The sequence below is a fragment of the Myxocyprinus asiaticus genome, chromosome 25 (genome assembly GCF_019703515.2).
Source record: "Myxocyprinus asiaticus isolate MX2 ecotype Aquarium Trade chromosome 25, UBuf_Myxa_2, whole genome shotgun sequence".
NCBI classification, from domain to species: domain Eukaryota; kingdom Metazoa; phylum Chordata; class Actinopteri; order Cypriniformes; family Catostomidae; genus Myxocyprinus; species Myxocyprinus asiaticus.
This window is the reverse complement of record NC_059368.1, coordinates 1,398,214-1,413,967: the sequence shown is the minus strand read 5'-3', so window position 1 is coordinate 1,413,967 and position 15,754 is coordinate 1,398,214. Positions and strand designations below refer to the sequence as shown.

The window sequence follows — 15,754 nt, the reverse complement described above, 5'->3', positions numbered from 1 at the left end:
TATATATATATATATATATATATATATATATATAGATCTATAGATAGATATACACACACAGTATATATAAAGCATGTACTGTACTGTACGTTTTATATATATATATATATATATATATATATATATAAAATGTACTGTACTGTATATACAGTATATATAGTATATATATATATATATATATATATATATATAAACACAGTATATATAAAACGTACTGTACTGTACGTTTTATACATATATATGTAAAATGTACTGTACTGTATATACAGTATATACAGTATATATACATATATATATATATATATTTTATTTTTTTTAATATAAAAATAAATGTTCTTTTTTATTTTGTTTGTTTGATGGTCTTGACAAAGTCACAACGTACCAAAAACGTTGCCGTATTTATAATGTATTCTCCAGCAATCCCTGGTCAAAAATGTCCCTAAGACAATAGGAGGGTTAACATACTAAATGAATGCATTAAATCACCAGCCCTAGTTTTATTTTTATTTTACTGTTACTAAAGGGCTGTTTGGACTTTGTTAGCGGATGTTCTGAGGGTACGTTCAGCTTAAATTCGACACAATGCAACACTGGTTGCATCTGATCTAGAAACAGTGTTAGAAACGTGCTGCACTGTTTAGCAGCGTGAGCTTGCGTGACTTCATATACTTTTGCAGGGGGATCGTCACATATACTGATTTTTTTTTTAAACGGCATTTTTAATGGTTGAATCTGAAATGTTGTGCTTCATCGACTGGTCCATAAAACATCTCATATAAATCTGAATGATCAGAGCTTTTTTTACATATACAAACTGTACAATTACCGAACCGGCGTTGTCGGAGAATTTCCCATCTGTTTTGACATTTCCAGCAATGCAAGGGAGACAACGCAAATACAGACGGTAAAGTTGGAACATTTTAACGTAAAGAAGAAGAAACGAGACACAGCTTGTCAAAACATTTTCAGAACACAACGTATGGAAATCTTTTTTTTTTACAACACTGTTTTTAAAAGCGCTCAGGTAGATACTGTCCCCGTTTTTCACAGTTTGTGTAAAAGCTGAGACACATTCAGTATAGAGTAATAAAATATTATTATAATTATGAATATTTTTTGTTTTTCTTTTAGAATGCACATAGTTCGGTATATAAATGACGTGTGTAGGGATCTGCAGGCCTTTCAGGCGCAATCTGGTTTAGTTCCAAAGCCCGTTTGCGTCCCGTTATGGATTATCACTTGATTCTCTTTAGAGGAACGTCAGAGCAAATCGCAGGCTGCTGTGTGTAGATGCGACATTCTGTGACGACAGCAGTATGATGTCTTTTCCTGATGTGCAAAACCGCGGATAAAGGCCGCGGCTACCATCGGACCGCTCCCGGCATCGTCCTTTCCACGTTGGGAGTCAACGTGGTCCATTTGCGTGGAATCCCAGGTTCAAATATGGCATTCCAGCACATGGGGGCGATATAAATGCGTAAAAAATAGCCCATCTGTGATGTTAGAAACATTGACGTTTGGTGTTTATGTTCAGGTGCGGGGAACGTTTTGTAACCGGAAGGCACTTCTTTTTTAATGACAGAAATTCTGTCACTGGTGTTGGCAATGGCGACGAACATAGCTGAAGTGATCTAGTCATTATTCCGCATTGTCCCGCAGGTCTCATCACGTAACTGCACCTTCACTAGGTTTTCCTGTCGCTCCGCGGCTCAGAAACGTGTGCACAGTGTTTGAAATCAGGCTGCTACTTACGTCGGGGTAAAAAGCAACATTGTACGAGGTTTTGTGTTTATATGCAATGCAAAGCACCAAATAAAATAAAACTATACCAAGAACAAATCAAGATATACTGTAAGAGAAAAAACACAAGGTTTGTATTCCAAGAGCACGAATCAAGATGAAAAACTGAAGAGATTTGACGATGAAGGAAGCAGATTCGTAACACTGGTCTTGCCTCCTTTTAGATGAATCTTTACACCCCGATGTTGAAGATGTCATTGTGCTTTTCAAACTGTTTCCAGGTCAGCGTTTAAACCATCAGTCAGGTCCAGACACGCCCGCTGGCGCCCGACGCTCCGTCAGTAAATTGCTCTCAAATCTCCTCCTGAGAGCGCAGTTGGCAGAGCATGATATTTATCAAAGAAAAGTGAGCAAATCTTTATTAATTTTCTGTTTGTACTTGTTTCATGATAGTTTTCCATGTCGAGAGAGTGGTGTGCCTCCTCAGCAATCCAAAAGCAGGAATCTTTGGTGATTAATTGTTAAGGGACGCATCTGGAGTCTTCTCCCATGTGGAGCGTCACCTCTGACGAAACAACAGCGTAAAAAATAGCGTGATGCACAACGGCCATATACTGCAGACTGTGTGTGGAGCCGTTCCTCTGATAGCTGAGAGAAAGAGACAGAGAGACAGAAGGAAATGTGTGAATGAGAAAAGAATGGTATAATGGATGTAAAAATCCCCAAATGAGAAAGAAAATTATAAATAATGAAAAATAAATAAATAAGGAATTAGATTTGGCAACCTTTTTTTTTTTAGGGAGCATTCACATGCTCGTCCCTTTTCATTACTGTAATGCCATAAATAAATAAATAAATAAATGAAAGTATTTTTAAATCATGGAAATATTTTTTTTTTAATGAATTTATTGAAACTTCCAGGTTCAAGTTGTGCTCAATCGACAGCATTTAAGGCGTAATATTCATTACCACACAAATTAATTTCGACTCGTCACTCCTTTTCTTTAAATGTGTGTTCCAGTGAGACACTTACAATGGAAGTCAATGGGGTCAATAATCTGTAAACATTAAAATACTCACTGTTTCAAAAGTATAGACACAAGACATAAACAATATGTGTGTTAACATGATTTTACTGTGATTAAATCACTTACTGACCGCATCTGTGGAAAGTTATAACCAATTATACATCTCTGTTGCCATGACGACGTAACGCTGTAAACCCTTTAATCTGGTAAACGACAGTAACATCATTAAACATCTGATTTTATTGCACTAAAATCATATTAACATGAATATTGTTAACATCTTTTAAAAAAAGTGTGTTTTTTTAGCATTTATGGATTGGTCCCATTCATCTGTGGAAAGTTATAACCAATTATACATCTCTGTTGCCATGACGACGTAACACTGTAAACTCTCAAATTTCAATTTAAACAACTTTACAGCTGAAATAACACACGTTTTAACAGAAGAATTAATATAAGTGCTTTTATAAAATTATAAGCGTCACATTTCTGTCTTTAAACCCTCCAAAAATTGGCCCCATTGACTTCCATTGTAAGTGTCTCACTGGAACACAGAATTTTAATAAATGAGGGGTGCGTTGAAAGCTATACTGAACTTGGAATTGTCCTTTAGTTGATTTTATTGTAATGAGAATTTGGTGGGAAAATGTGTTTAATTGTCATGAAAATAATGTTGCACCTGGTCCTAAAATAAACTTCATTTTCAGAAACGCTCTTTAGATTTGGGGGTGAATTATGACAGTGACATTTCTTCGTAAGATTCACCCAAAACAGCGCAAAGCCCCTGTAATGTACTCATGTGGGTTTACAGTTAGTCATAAATGGGTACATTTTGTCATATATAATAATTTTGTAATACCTCAATATACTACACATACAAAATCTACATATTATATTTTGTAATACATAATTATAATACATGCAACTTCTAGTGCAGAATATGTTTTATCATTCTATAGATGTCTGTGAGTCTGGGATTTAGGGCACAAACTAATATCAGGTAGAGAGATCGATTTGTCTGTTCTAGTTTTTCTGGTACCTGATGCCCTGCACAGCAAATAACAAGATTAACTTCATTATCTTAATTACATTAATTTAATTATAAATTTAATGGAATAATCTTACACAAGTAAATTAGACATTTTCACTGGAAAACAAGACTATTTTCACATTGTGTTATATTTCAACCTAATTATAATAATCAAATAAAACAACTTAATTTCATGATTCAGTTATGATTCCTCCAGAAATGAAAAGCAGATTTTTAAATGCTCACAGAGAGCGAGTTTTATTTCTGCCACTATCAGGCTCGTCAATTCCGTTCGCTGGCCTCATTTCTGTTTTTCTCTTTGTTAACTCTCTCATGTAATTGCTGAGCTCTCCTGGACAAAATTGTGGATGCTGGTGTGTGTGCAATTATGGGCTGGTTACCATGGAGATACATGCTTGATACATACGATTGGATGGTGGGTCGGGGCATTCGCCCTCCTCAAGAGTGACATCATCAACAGCGATGTCTCCCTCGATGCCCGGACCACGAATACCCTCAAATATCACCTGTGTGACAAAATACACAGGACACTTCACTTCGCACAAGCCATCTAGAGTCTATAAATCATTGTTGGTCATGTTATAACAGCACAAAAGAGGTGCAGTTCTATAAACACCATATATTTAGGATACACAAAATGTTAGCTATGAAGTTAACCTTAGCAAGACAAAAGAGTTCAAAAAAGTAAAAAATGTCATTTTCATTAGCGTAATTTTGTCCACAGAACTCTCTCTCTCTCTCTCTCTCTCTCTCTCTGTCTCTCTCTCTCTCTCTCTCTCTCTCTCTCTCTCTCTCTCTCTCTATATATATATATATATATATATATATATAAAACTAAAACTGAAAGGTCCCACAAACGTTTTTCTCAGCCTCAGATACTCTCAAAGATCAGAAGTTGCATGCTTTTAACACTATGTACTTTAAAGGGACAGTTCACCCAAAAATGAAAATTCTCTTGTTTACTCCCCCTCATGCCATCCCAGATGTGTATGACTTTCTTTCTTCTACAGCACACAAATGACGATTTTTAGAAGAATATCTCAGCTCTGTAGGTCCATACAATGCAAGTGCATGGTGAACAGAACTTTGAAGCTCCAAAAAGCACATGAAGGTAGCATAAAAGTAATCCAGTGGTTTAATCCATGTCTTCAGAAGTAATATGATAGGTGTGTGTGAGACACAGATCAATATTTAAGTCAATTAAATTGACCCTCTTTACATGGCGTCCCTATGCATTGCATACCTTGCATATATGGTTTATGCGCCTCTGGTTGCAGGCATCAAATTCCAAATTTGTTTATATTTACAAAATATAATTAAGTTGGTCAGTGAAAACATTGGAAATCTTTTCTTTCTACTTTTGTCAGATAAATAAAGGTTCAAGAGAATTAACAAATCACAGATTCTTGTTTTTATTGCATTTTAACAAATGTCCCAACTTTTCTGGAAATGGGGTTTGTACTATAAATCTGCACTTTCACTTTCACTGTTTTTTGGCGATTCGCATTCTTTGTGCATATCGCCACCTACTGATCCGGGATGGTCAAAGGTGGAGATTTATAGGAAAAATATTAAATATTGATCTTAAATATTGATCTGTTTCTCACCCACACCTATCATATTGCTTCTGAAGACATGGATTAAACCACTGAAGTTTTATGGATTACTTTTATGCTGCCTTTATGTGCTTTTTAGAGCTTCAAAGTTCTGATCACCATTCACTTGCATTGTATGGACCTACAGAGATGAAATATTCTTCTAAAAATCTTCATTTGTGTTCTGCAGAAGAAAGAAAGTCATACACATCTGGGATGACATAAGGGTGAGTAAATGATGAGAGAATTTTGATTTATGGGTGAACTGTCTTTTTAAAATGTGATTTAAAAACAAAACACAGTTTTAGTCCCTTGCGGCTTTCCGTAGTTCGATGCATATTGTGTACATTTGTCAGTTCTGAAGCCTGTTATTGATTCATTTTATAGCAGGCTGTAAATAAGCTAAAATAGGTGATTATGATCAAAAAAATGTTGCACGATTTGGTAAAGTTTGGACTCAAACCCCGGACGCCTGCCCTTAGCTCCGCCCATGTATCACAGATGTGCATTTAACAGCATTTGATATATATATATATATATATATATATATATATATATATATATATATATATATATATATATATATATATATATATATATCGTTACATACAGTATGTTATAAACTTGTATACACTCATGACCATGCATGACAGAATAACTGCCTGTTAGCTCAATGAATCTGTCGTTCACTCACCTGGAAAGATGAAATGGGATGGATACTAATTTTGGCCTGTCTCCATCGGTCCCCTTGGTTCCCGCTGAGAGACCAGACCGGTCCAGCGTCTGAAGTGGACTGACCTTTCTGCTTCACAAACGCATTCAGAGTGCCTGCGGGACAAATTCAATCAATTCATTTAACAATTTACATCAGTGCAGTTCAGCAGCGTAACTGTCGGACTGTGCGATGATCCACATCCAAACCGCTGGAAAATCCAGTTAAAACCACATTCTGATGCAGCTGGTTTCACATGGATTCTACCTGGTCATTTAGGGCTTGAAACATACATGTACACAAACACGTCTAGCAACGTGAGCTTAATTTTGTGCATAAATGTGTCAGAGCGCAATTCATAACTCATAATGCAAGGGTATGGCAAGCCAAATGGACTTTTAATTATTTACAGGATATGAAATGTTAATATCAACAATTCAGTATTCACTTGTTGAAATGGTCATTCTTCATATCAGGAATGTAAATTCTGCTAGTGGAAATGTCAATTCTTGATTTGCATTAGTTAAACACTCATTCTTGATATAAAAAATGACATCACTCACAGGAATACACATTCTTGATATCAAAATGTATTTTAATGAGTAAAAACTGTAATTATTGATATCTGTAAGTGCATTTTCACTAGTAGAATTCCACAATAATCTGTCATCCACTCCTAAACACAATTACGTACAGTACATCTCAAATTAATTTCTTAGTTGAAATTCCAATTTTTACATATCAGCAGTGTACGTCTTACTATATATACTAAAATGATCATATTTTATGTCAATAATGGCATTGTTACTAGTACAGATATTCATTCCTTAAATCAACAATTGAATTAAAACTAGTGAAAAGGCTCATTTTTGATCTTGGGAAATGTATTTATACATGTTAGATATCTGGAAATGGATTTCAATAAAATGGAAATGAATTAAAGATATCTAATAAGACATTCTTACTAGTTACAATCACATTACAGATATTTGAAATGAACATTGCCACTAGTGAAAACCAAATTACTGATATCAAACATATGCATTTTTTCCAGGGTGTGCTGAGTGACTCCAGCCAGGTCTCCTAAGCAACCAAATTTGCCCTGTTGCTAGGGAGGGTAGAGTCACATGGGGTAACCTCCTCGTGGTCGCTATAATGTGGTTCGCTCTCAGTGGGGCGCGTAGTGAGTTGTGCGTGGATGCCGCGGAGAATAGCATGAAGCCTCCACATGTCTCCGTGGTAACGCACTCAACAAGCCACATGATAAGATGCGCGGATTGACGGTCTCAGACGTGGCGGCAACTGAGATTCGTCCTCCGCCTCCCGGATTGAGGCGAGTCACTACGCCACCACGAGGACTTAGAGCGCATTGGGAATTGGGCATTCCAAATTGGGGAGAATTTTTTTTTAATTTTTTTATTATTTGCAATTCAATTGTTGATATCAGGAATGGATATTTGTACTATTAACAATGTGATTATTTATATAAAAAAAAATCTATTTTTACTAGTAAAAAGCACAATGCTGATATGTGGAATTTCAACTAGTAAGAAATTAATTTTTGATATCCATAATTGTGTTTTGAACAGGAGTGAAAGACAGATAATTGTGAAATTCTACTAGTGAAAATGCACTTACAGATATCAAGAATTACAGCTTTTACTAGTTGATATAACTTTACACAGACATAGTTAGTAAGTGTATGACAGTAAAATCATATTAACACACATATTGTTTATGTCTTGTGTTTATACTTTTGAAACAGTGAGTATTTTAATGTTTACAGATTATTGACCCCATTGACTTCCATTGTAAGTGTCTCACTGGAACACAGATTTTTGATCATTTTTAAATAAAGGAGGGACGAGTCGAAATACATTTTTGTGGTAATCAACACTATGACACAACTGCTGTTAGGGTTATCTTAACGTGTAATGAACCCGGAAAATATTCCTTTAAAAATAACAACAACGTGACAGTTGTTTTTGTACAACATAATCCTAAAACCACCCAAACATGTTAGGTTACTGCTCGATGGCGACTGCAGGGTTGAGAAACTTTTAAGGAGAAATGAAATCGTTAATAGCCGTGAAGAAGGATCATTCCTCTCCTCTCATTAAATTCTGCCCAGTCGACCGGCACTGATAAACAGACTCATTTAGAGATGAATAAGGTGTTCTCTGGATTCTGGACGTGATGTATTGTTGCCAGTGAAGGGGTCTGTTGCTGCGCACAATTACATTATCCCTCGACACTAATGGAAACGCTCTGATCCCGCGCCTCTTCGAGAGATGACAGGTACTTTGTGCGAGTGTTTGCTTTGAGCTCTGGGATTTACCCCAGTAAACAAACTCAAAGAGAAGAACTCCACAGGCAAACTTTGAAGTGAGTCTTATTAATTAGCTCTGACCTCATCGCAGGTAATAAACAGCATCGGCTGTCAGCTGATCTGATGAAAAGGCGATGTGTTCTCGTCGGCGTGCTGCCCCAGTTCCTCAAGCAGCAAGATACAGCAAAGTAACATTTGTTTAATCAAATATTACAGGAATTCATTTTTTATTTCAGTCATATGAACGTGATGCATTTTTTGTCTTTTGATGAAAATGTCTTTTAAATTTGGACAGTATTTCATCAGGTCAAATTCATTCATTTTAGTCAATTTTACTTTAAAACGGCATGCAAATTTAGTCGACAAAAACAACATATTTTAGTTGACGATAATGTGCAAAATGACAAAAACATGTATCAAACCGTAACAGACCAAACTTTAACCAAATATGCAAATATTTAGAAAAATGTATGCGCTACTTATAATTATTTAAACATGTATCAAACATATTAAAGTTTATATGCATAATAAGTTTAATATGTAAAATTAAGCAAAAAACACCCCTGGAGTCACGAGTCTGAATCCAGGGCGTGCTGAGTGACTCCAGCCAGGTCTCCTAAGCAACCAAATTGGCCCGGTTGCTAGTGAGGGTAGCGTCACATGGGGTAACCTCCTCGTGGTCGCTATAATGTGGTTCTTGCTCTCGGTGTGGTGCGTGGTGAGTTGTGCGCGGATGCCGCGGAGAATAGCATGAGCCTCCACACGCGCTACGTCTCCGCGGTAACACGCTCAACAAGCCACGTGATAAGATGCGCGGATTGACGGTCTCAGACGCGGAGGCAACTGAGATTCGTCCTATGATGTTTATGATGTTTATGATGTCACATATATAGGATGTTTCAGTGAGGTAATTAATCCGTTAACGTTCATTGTACAGGAGTTCATACTATGACTGGATTATTTACATTAATTCCTTTTAGATTTTTCTTTCTTTTTTTTTTTCTCCCCTTTTCTCCCCAATTTGGAATGCCCAATTCCCAATGCGCTCTAAATCCTCATGGTGGTGTAGTGACTCGCCTCAATCTGGGTGACGGAGGACGAATCTCAGTTGCCTCCGCGTCTGAGACCGTCAATCCGCGCATCTTATCACGTGGCTTGTTGAGCGCGTTACCGCGTGTGGAGGCTTCACGCTATTCTCCACGGCATCCACGCACAACCACGCGCCCCACCGAGAGTGAGAACCACATTATAGCGACCACGAGGAGGTTACCCCATGTGACTCTACCCTCCCTAGCAACCAGGCTAATTTCGTTGCTTAGGAGACCTGGCTGGAGTCACTCAGCACGCCCTGGATTCAAACTCGCGACTCCAGGTGTGGTAGTCAGCGTCAATACTCGCTGAGATACCCAGACCCCAAGATATTTCTTTCTTAAAAAATAAATGAATGAACAGTGTTAGTGCATTGTTAATCTCTTGCATTATTATTTTTACCCTGTCATATTTTCATCAATAGTATGTTTAAATTAAAATATGCATTTTTTTCGTCTTTTGTCGTAACCCTATGCCCACGTCTGTAATTTCATTGACGTTATGAACACTGTGCAGGACCAATGCAATTCAAGTTACAATTATATTTATAGTACTATACTAGTATTATTCCACTAACTCAATGATATTTTTCAACATAGTAAAGATTCTTTAGTTACAAGCTACTTTTTCAAACAAGACAAAATGTTACATCAGTGTCTTTTGTCACTTTGCAATAATCAAACACACTCTTCTACAACGGCCTCTCTCTTAAATGTTGCATGAGAAATCAGATTCATTTTAGTGAATCGATTTGTTTATGTTCATGCAAATTCACTAAGTGTGCACCGTTTTACTTGCTTTTTTAAATAGCGAAATATTTAGTTACATGCTGCTGTTCGTCACTGTGTTTTATTTAAATTTGATTTTTTGTTTTTGTTTTATTAGTTGTATTTAATGTAAGTGCTCTATATTTGCGCATTACTCCACATCAATGTTGAGTAGTTCAACTAAAATGTGCAACTAACTTGACACAGTTCTATTGTTGCACAAATCAAAAATGAACAGGATCATCCTCTGTACTCATATAGACAGAACACAACGATCTGAAAGCACTTTTTGGAACCCTGGCTGGACAAACGGCCCCGACACACTGATGCATTACAGTACAGTCTGTGTCTCTGGACCCGTGACAGATATCACAGAGAGACGTGATGCCTTTTCGCCAGCCTCGGATCCAAAATCTCTCTCTTTCCAAGCAGAAACGCAGATAGCTCACTCGAGGGAGCGACGAATTGAGGAGAGCAGCCGGGCGGTCTGCAGGATAAGCTCTCACATGCGCCGCTCACTGCACTACAAAATTACTCCATGTTGCCATGACACATGCATTTACCGCTCTGAACAGAACATGTCTCGAAACATGTCAACACATGTGACAGTAATGGATGTGTCGAGGTTCTCTTGCCAGCTCTGACTGTTGCATGTACAGCGGCTGTTGTACTGTAGAACATTGAGGAGTTTGACGTGACCTGTCTAACGTTTCGACTTGACATGCTAATGGTACAGACATCAGCTGTGAGAGCTTCTGCAAAAAGCTGTGAACGTATGAGCAACTCTAGAGCATTTCAGTGGAAACTGGAAACACTCTGATCACTCACCCCCTCCAAATAATGTACTCTGGTAAACAAAGTTTCTGCCAAAACAGCATAGTTAAACCATTAATCTGAGGTGTCCTTGGAAGGGTTTATTCCAGCCTGATCCCATGAACGTTATGTGACCGTGGCAACATTTTTGCCAAACGAAACAATGTGCTTCATTCCACGTTTGGTTGCAGTTTCCCAGGGAAATGTCCAGCGGGGGGCGCCAAAAGCGAGCAAAGCGGTGTCGTAATCAGACGAGGTTTTTAAGTTGAATACTCCCTAACCTAAAACTTGAACCTAAACCTAAATGATAGTGTCCTAAAAGCAAATGCGACGTGAAAAGCAAATTTTCTGATGCAACCGCGTCATTTCATGTCGCTTCTATGACACTTTGGTCTCACTCTCACGAACCGCGGTCTTCTGAATCTAAAGTCCATCACTCAGGTGAGCTACCGCACAAGCTAATCACATTGCAATAAGTGTGTGAATGCAGGTGAGTCTGTAATACAAGCGTTAAAATGTTAAAATAGTTTTTCAAAAGATGCGTTCGAGTAAAAGTGTTTTGATATCAAAACATAGCAGTGTGCGAGTAATACAGCGAAAAAAATAACTGGATGAATTAATAAAACGCACAGTTGTTGTAGCGACTCTAGTGTTCATTTCACCAGGAAACTGTAATGAAACGTAGAATGCAGCATGTAAAATTCAGTTTGCAAAATTTTGTTATAGTAATGTTCATTCTATGAGACTCAGTTGGTGTATTCACAAAGGATGCTGTGATGAGGAGGAGGGCGGGGCCGGGCCATGAGTCCGGACGGCAGGCCCCCAATTGGGCTAATCAACCAAGGAGAAGGATAAGGCCGAGCTGGATGCGGCAGTTCAGGAGAGAAAGAGCCACATGCGGCTGCCGTGTGTGCGTTTTGTGTCTTTTTGTTTAAGTTTTCATTAAAAATATTACTTTGATGCTTCATCCGGTTCCCACCTCCTCCTTTCCCATTTTAACCATGTTACATTGGTGCCGAAACCCGGGAAGGAGGAGGGCTGTGGTGTCGTGGAGTCCTCGCCACTGCCGTCCACCCAAAGCAGCAGCCACGGCCGTGGCCGTCTGCCGGGGAAGGAGTCAGCACTGCCGTCCGCCTGGATACGGAGGAACGGCCGCCATCCACGAGGGAAGGAGGGGCTTGCTGCCGGCCGCCTGGAGCAGTGGAGCCGCTGCCAGGGGTGGAGGGGCGCGCTACCGTCCGCCAGAACACAGAGGGGTGTTCCATCCGCCAGGGGTCAGAGGACTAGCTGCTGTCCGCCCGGGGAGGAGTGGCTGTCAACCGCCAGAGGGTAGAGGGGTGACCGAGGACCAAGCGATGGCGTGTCTGGGAATCGGCAAGCGATTTTTTTTCTCTCTGTCTCACTGTCGCTCCACCTTGCCCTTTCCCTCTCCTCTTTTCCCTCCCCTTGTCTCCCAAAAGGCGGGGAAAGCCTGCTGGCTTCTCTTTTAAGTTTTCATTAAAAATATTACTTTGATGCTTCGTCCGGTTCCTGCCTCCTCCTTTCCCATTTTAACCCTGTTACATTGGTGCCGAAACCCGGGAAGGAGGAGGGATGTGGTGTCGTAGAGTCCTCGCCACTGCCGTCTGCCCAAAGCAGCAGCAGCGTTCCGTCTTCCGGGAGAAGGAGTCACTGCGGCCGGCCGCCTGGATGCGGAGGAACGGCCGCCATCCACGAGGGAAGGAGGGGCTCGCTGCCAGCCGCCAGAACGCAGAGGGGCATTCCATCCGCCAGGGGTCGGAGGACTCGCTGCTGTCCGCCCGGGGAGGAGTGGCTGTCGCCCCCCAGAGGGTGGAGGGGTGACCGAGGACAAGCAATTTTTTTTCTCTCTCTCTCTCTCTCTCACTGTCGCTCCGCCTTGCCCTTTCCCTCTCCTCTTTTCCCTCCCCTTGTCTCCCAAAAGGCGGGGAAAGCCTGCTGGCTTCTCTTTTAAGTTTTCATTAAAAATATTACTTTGATGCTTCGTCTGGTTCCCGCCTCCTCCTTTCCCATTTTAACCCTGTTACAGATGCATTTTTTGTATTCTGTTTGTGCAACTTTTTTTAAATAGTTAATCTTTTGACGAGTGCAGATTGCGTGACATCTTGTGATAACTGTTGTGCGTCATGAGGGTTGTGTTTTTAAGATGACATGTCAAGTTAAACTTTTAAAATCGCATCTCGAAACCCCTGCATTCAGTTTCTTTCCATTGCACACCGTTGAACTGTTTATGAACGCAAAAAATGCACCATGAGTGAATTACCACGGTTTTATTGTAGTAACATTAGTAAGTGGTGTTTTGGTGGAAATGATGGTAAATATTTGTTAAAGGAATATTTCGTGTTCAATTTGTAAGTTAAGCTCTTTAGTTAGATTAAGTTCAATCGACAGCATTTGTGGCATAATAATGACCACAATAATGCATAATAATTTTCTTTAAAAAAAGCACAAATCTGTGTTCCAGTGAGACAATGGAAATCAATGGGACCAAATTTTGGAGTGTTTAAAGGCAGAAAAAGAAAGCTTATAATTCTATAAATGCACTGACATTAATTCTTCTGTTAAAACTCGTGTATTGTTTGAGTTGTAAAATTGTTTAAATCATCGTTCACAGTATCTTCATGCTGCATTCACTCCCATTCAAATGCATCTGACATCACCTCATTGCGAAAATAATTTTGCATGCTCAAAGCCTAGTGTGATTTTCTGTAAAGCTGCTTTGAAACAATATGTTTTGTTAAAATCACAAATAAAAGCTACAAATACAATGGAAGTATACAGTGAGCTCAGACTTACCGATATGTTTGCCATACATGTGATAATAGAATGTGAAGCAGTATGCTGGCGGGCTGGTGATGCTGTAGGGGTTTTTAGGGGCGACATTAAACGTGGGGCTCAGCAGACGTGCCGTATCGCCCTGTTTACGAGGTCTGGATGTCTCGATGTACATATAGAAACCTGTTCATGATACAAACACAATAAAGTGAAATACTAACACAATAATCCACAAGAGACCAAAGCAACAAAACACTGGCATAAGCAATATGATTTAAGACACTATACATAATTTAATATATGTATAATAATAATAATACTAAACTATTTTTGTCATGCATTATATTTCATTAGTCCAAGTGTAGACTGTTTTCAGTTGCCTCTTATAAAAATATTGCCACATGTTTGAGGGTCCTGTCCGCCCAACACAGCAAAAGTTTTTATCTGTTTGTTTGATCAACAGCATTTGATTTTTGCAATTCTGTTTGGTGGTGCAGAAATTACACACATGGATATGTCTTCATTCGATTCACCCTTTTCATCCTCTAATCACAAATTTCTATCGTTTTCTGATGTATAACATGTTTGAAATGCACAGATCTTCATTCTACAGAGCGTGCGTTTATTGAAAGGTATGCCGTGAAACCCTTCAGCCAAAATCAAACAGAATATCCTCTCTTGAAAATGATCATGGATAATTTAACTCTCTGTTAGACTCTTTGACTGTAATGAAACGTCGGACAGTATGGCAGCATTAGGGTGATTAAAGTGAATTTATTATTTACATGAGCTGCTTTTCCATAGAGGACTCGCTAACTACCGTTTTGTCCCTTAAAAGCTTCCAACCGGTGCCGCCTTCTCGTTATCAAAAGCCTCTTTGTGCATGTGTCAATAAATGATCGAACCGGAATACCATTCTGTGGAGTGAAATCATTGGCTGCTGGAGGCATAGTCTCAGTTTGGGAATAGACAATCTCATTTAAAAAGGCGAATTTCATCCGAATGAAATTGCTCAGAGGGGTAATTGGAACTCGAGCGGATATGAATGCAATTGAAGATAACTTGTGGAATCAACATAAGGGATTAGGAGTTGCTCAGTTGCGAAATTCCAGAACTTTTCATTCGAAGAGACTCGGAGCACTGTAAAGATAAGCTTCTTATGACAAACTGATTGTTTTATAATGGGGGTTGGATTTCAACACTGACGGGTTTGAGTTACCTACCCTGTTTTGAGCCGCTACGATCACCGCTGGGGCCCGTGTTTGGCGTGTATTTAGTGTCACGGGTGGCCGCGCTGTGTCTCGTCCAATCAAAGTCATCGTTCTGGTCTTGAGTGAACATGCAAATGGACTCCTCTTCAAAGCTACAATGAAACTCCCCTGAATGAAAAAAACAAACAAAACAAAAACAATAATTGAAACATGAACAAAACATGAACAGAAAATTGTCATAATTTACTTTATGGTGTTTATGGAAATTATGGAAAAGAGCAGTGTGAACATTCTGCTCAGCATCTCCTTTTGTGTTCCACAGAAGAAAGAAAGTCAAACAGGTTTGGAATGATATGAGAAAGTGCTATTACTTTAACACAAACACAAGCAAAAAATTTAAAAACTCCTCTGATGTGTGATTTGCTGGGAAGAAATTGAAATTCAGGAGGTGTTGTTTGCAGATAAATATTCATTGATTTTTTTAAAAATCTAGTAAGGAGCGGCATGACCTTCGGGTAGGGTGCATCTAAAGTGTTTTTTGAGTGACTGGGATTATGGCCTCTCGCTGAAGACCGTCACAAGGCCGCAAGCTCTTGACTCGGGCACTCGCTCCACGCCTGAGAATT

The 15,754-nt window shown here is 39.1% G+C and overlaps 1 protein-coding gene across 1 annotated transcript in view; it reads right to left on the bottom strand.

The window, feature by feature from the left end:
* Nucleotides 1–341: 341 nt before the first annotated feature.
* Nucleotides 342–15,754, bottom strand: part of LOC127416355 (MAM domain-containing glycosylphosphatidylinositol anchor protein 2-like) — a 232,397-nt gene continuing 216,984 nt past the window's right edge. The window contains exons 13-17 of the mRNA XM_051655670.1: nt 15,141–15,296; nt 13,939–14,100; nt 6,109–6,242; nt 4,226–4,325; nt 342–2,388 (exon numbers count right to left, since the gene is read on the bottom strand). Coding sequence (XP_051511630.1) covers nt 2,300–2,388; nt 4,226–4,325; nt 6,109–6,242; nt 13,939–14,100; nt 15,141–15,296 — 641 coding nt within the window. The 3' untranslated portion in view covers nt 342–2,299. The remainder of the gene's footprint in view (nt 2,389–4,225; nt 4,326–6,108; nt 6,243–13,938; nt 14,101–15,140; nt 15,297–15,754) is intronic.